This window comes from Frankliniella occidentalis, unplaced genomic scaffold (assembly GCF_000697945.3).
Source record: "Frankliniella occidentalis isolate FOCC.00 unplaced genomic scaffold, Focc_3.1 Scaffold117, whole genome shotgun sequence".
Lineage (NCBI taxonomy): Eukaryota > Metazoa > Arthropoda > Insecta > Thysanoptera > Thripidae > Frankliniella > Frankliniella occidentalis.
In genome coordinates, this window is record NW_026267245.1 from 675745 (window position 1) to 678514 (window position 2770).

At 53.4% G+C, this 2770-nt stretch overlaps 1 protein-coding gene across 1 annotated transcript; it reads right to left on the bottom strand.

The window, feature by feature from the left end:
* Positions 1-216: 216 nt before the first annotated feature.
* Positions 217-2420, bottom strand: LOC113209903 (cytochrome c oxidase subunit 5A, mitochondrial-like). The gene is made up of 2 exons (XM_026427667.2): positions 1957-2420; positions 217-793 (listed from the first exon to the last, which is right to left on the bottom strand). Exons 1-2 carry the CDS (start codon positions 2224-2226, stop codon positions 518-520), a joined length of 546 nt encoding a protein of 181 aa, XP_026283452.1. The 5' UTR covers positions 2227-2420; the 3' UTR covers positions 217-517.
* Positions 2421-2770: the final 350 nt, after the last annotated feature.

Genomic DNA, 2770 nt, shown 5'->3' on the forward strand with positions numbered 1-2770 from the left:
GGGGAGAGGGGTGGTCGGAAGGGGAGGGGAAGGGGTGGGTTTGGGTTATGAGGGGTGGACGGAGAGAGAGCGTGCGGCCGGGCCTGCGAGGCAGCAGTATAACTTTTGTGCCCGGCAGGGCGGCGCAGGCTGAAGCAAACCAGGCAAAGTAACAGTCCAGAAAAGAGGGGAAAAAAGATTGTCATTCATGGGTGTCATGTATTCAGCTATCTTCTTATTCGGCCTTCAGCCAGTACTTGCATTATTATTCGGCGAGGCCTTGGCAAAGTTTCTCACTAATTGGGCTGTGTAAAAAGGGCGTGTTGTATATCTACTAAACTTTACAAAGTCTTTTACTTTTCATTTTGTGAGTGTCGGCACAGCGCAGAACATAGAAATGGACAATCGTGACCGTGACAACCTGGTCGAAGGGAAGGTTTTGAAAGAGACACACACGCGCACAAACTGAGGCGTCATTTTATTGGAGCAGGGAAGGGGAGAGACGTTTCGTTTTGGTCGTTGGTTTGGTGGTTCCAACTTAGTCGACGTCGTCCGGCTCGTCCACCCAGTACACGGGCTTGTCGAGACCCATGGCCTCCGGGGTGTCGACGCCCAGGTCCCGGAGCGTGGGGCAGAGCTCGCGGAGGATCCACTGGTAGCGCTCACGGCAGGCGGCGTCGCTCTGCGGGCCGCACCGGGAGCGCACCGCCTCCAGGAAGCGCACGGCCAGCGCGTAGTCGTTGACGCGGCGGATGGCGTGCAGGGCCGCCACCATCGTGCTCGGTTCCAGGATCATCTCTAGGCCCTGGACGTCCTGGAAGGGCAATGCACGGAGGTGGGTTTGGCAGCGGGAACTCGGACACGGCTCGAGATCTACTATGATAAGTACGGATGCGAAAACATTTCATAGATTTGTACCTCCATGAACCATAGAGCGCACAAGGGTGAGCACAAAATAATTAATTCGTTTTGTTCACATAGTTTCAAATCCAAGACGTTGTAGGTAGTGCAACGATTGCAGTGGCATCACTGTGAAAAATATCGTCGTTAATTTACGACATCTGTTGTAATTTTTATTTACAAAATGTGTTGTAAATTTGCGACAGCAGCCCATTATTTCTTGTCGACCAAATCCAAGTCTATTCGAAGTGCTTGTCAATTTACAACTTCAAATTGTAATTTAAAGACACACGACACGGAAACTTTTCCCGCAAACCTACGACAACTATTTTTCGCAGCGGCAGGGGAGCTTCCCTGTGGTAATTCCCCCGAGGAGACCCCCTCGGTTCATCATCACGATCGTCGGCCGGACGTTCGTTAAGTCAGGACTGGAGGCTCGACTTGTTGCTCAGCCACCTGTTGTTGAAGGCTGATGCGAGGCTATTCTTAGCCCGCGACCGGGAAGTCCCACGACGGCCAGCCCTAGATACCCAGTGGGGAACCCCCCGAGGCGAGGCACGGATAAGATCTGCATTCGCGTTATATATTTCGCGCGCGCGAAGTTGACTCCGAGCTAGGTCGAGCGTCGATCGAAGCACACCCAGCCCACGAGACTGCTGAATGATACGCTCCAGATATGACTTTTTTTTTGGGGGGGGGGGGGAATTTCCAAGCAAATCCTTGGAAAGTTTTGAACTCCAAACAGTGGGAAATTTGAAATCCAAACAGTTTGAAACCATAATTTTTCTACGACGAAACTTCCAAGTTCCGCACATGCAAGCTCTCATAGCGCCTGATAGGTAGGCAACATCTTGCCTTCAGCGCGTGCGTGCACTGCGGGCTGGCCTACCCCGAGTCTCGCAGGCGCTAAAGCTCGCATCATTTGCCGAATAAATCCGAGAAAAACTGACACACTTTTTGAACGTTTTGAACGATCCCTCAGACGCACAACAATGAGGCCCACCCACGTCTAGAGTGCTTTGTTGCAGCGAATGCGTCGAGGCCCTTCCTTCCTGGCACACGCCGCCGAGCCCTCACCGACAGCGCCTGGCGCACCTCCCAGCCGTCGATGTCCAGCCGCTCGAAGTACTTCTCGTAGGCGGCCTCGAGCTCGTCGTCCGTCGCGAGGCAGGCGTCCGTGTAGGAGTCCGCGTAGGGCGGGCAGTGGGCGGGCCACTTGGCGAGGAATGCCGCCTTGCTCGGGAGCGCGTCCGGGTCGCAGCAGCTGGCCGCGCGGGCCGCCCGGGGCGTCCGCAGCAGCGGCGTCGCTCGCGTCGCCGCGATCAGCGCCAGACCCCGGCGCAACATTAGATACCTCCCTCTTGGTTCAGCTGATATCGGCGCAAAGTGAACGAAACAAAGGAATAACCTAACCTCGCCTAACCCCTTGACTGGGGAGCTTTCGTCAGGGCATCAGGCGAGCGGCTGCTACACCCAAAAGGTCAGCGGGCACCCTCCAAACATATCAGAAGAATCAGAGAAAAATCAAGGTAAAAAAGAAAAGAAAACTCATTCGAAAAAACTAAAAATAAATCAAGAAAAATCGAGAAAAAAACACAGAAAAATCAAAAGAAAAAACATAGAAAAATTGATGCACAGTGTGCAGGGTGTAACTGTGAATACGCAGCAGTGTTGCGGAGTTGCCTACTCTTTACACCCGTAAGGGGCCATAGCCCCTGTGGCCATATCGAGTATGCAAACTCGCAACACTGCTGCGTATTCAGGTTGCACCCGGTACGCTTGAATTCCCTAGTGAAGCACCCCTCGGCATCAGGGCATCCGACCAAATAATGTTGCATGCCTGGGAATTAATCCGATGGTAATGGAGCCTGCGAATAACGCCCGCAAAGCA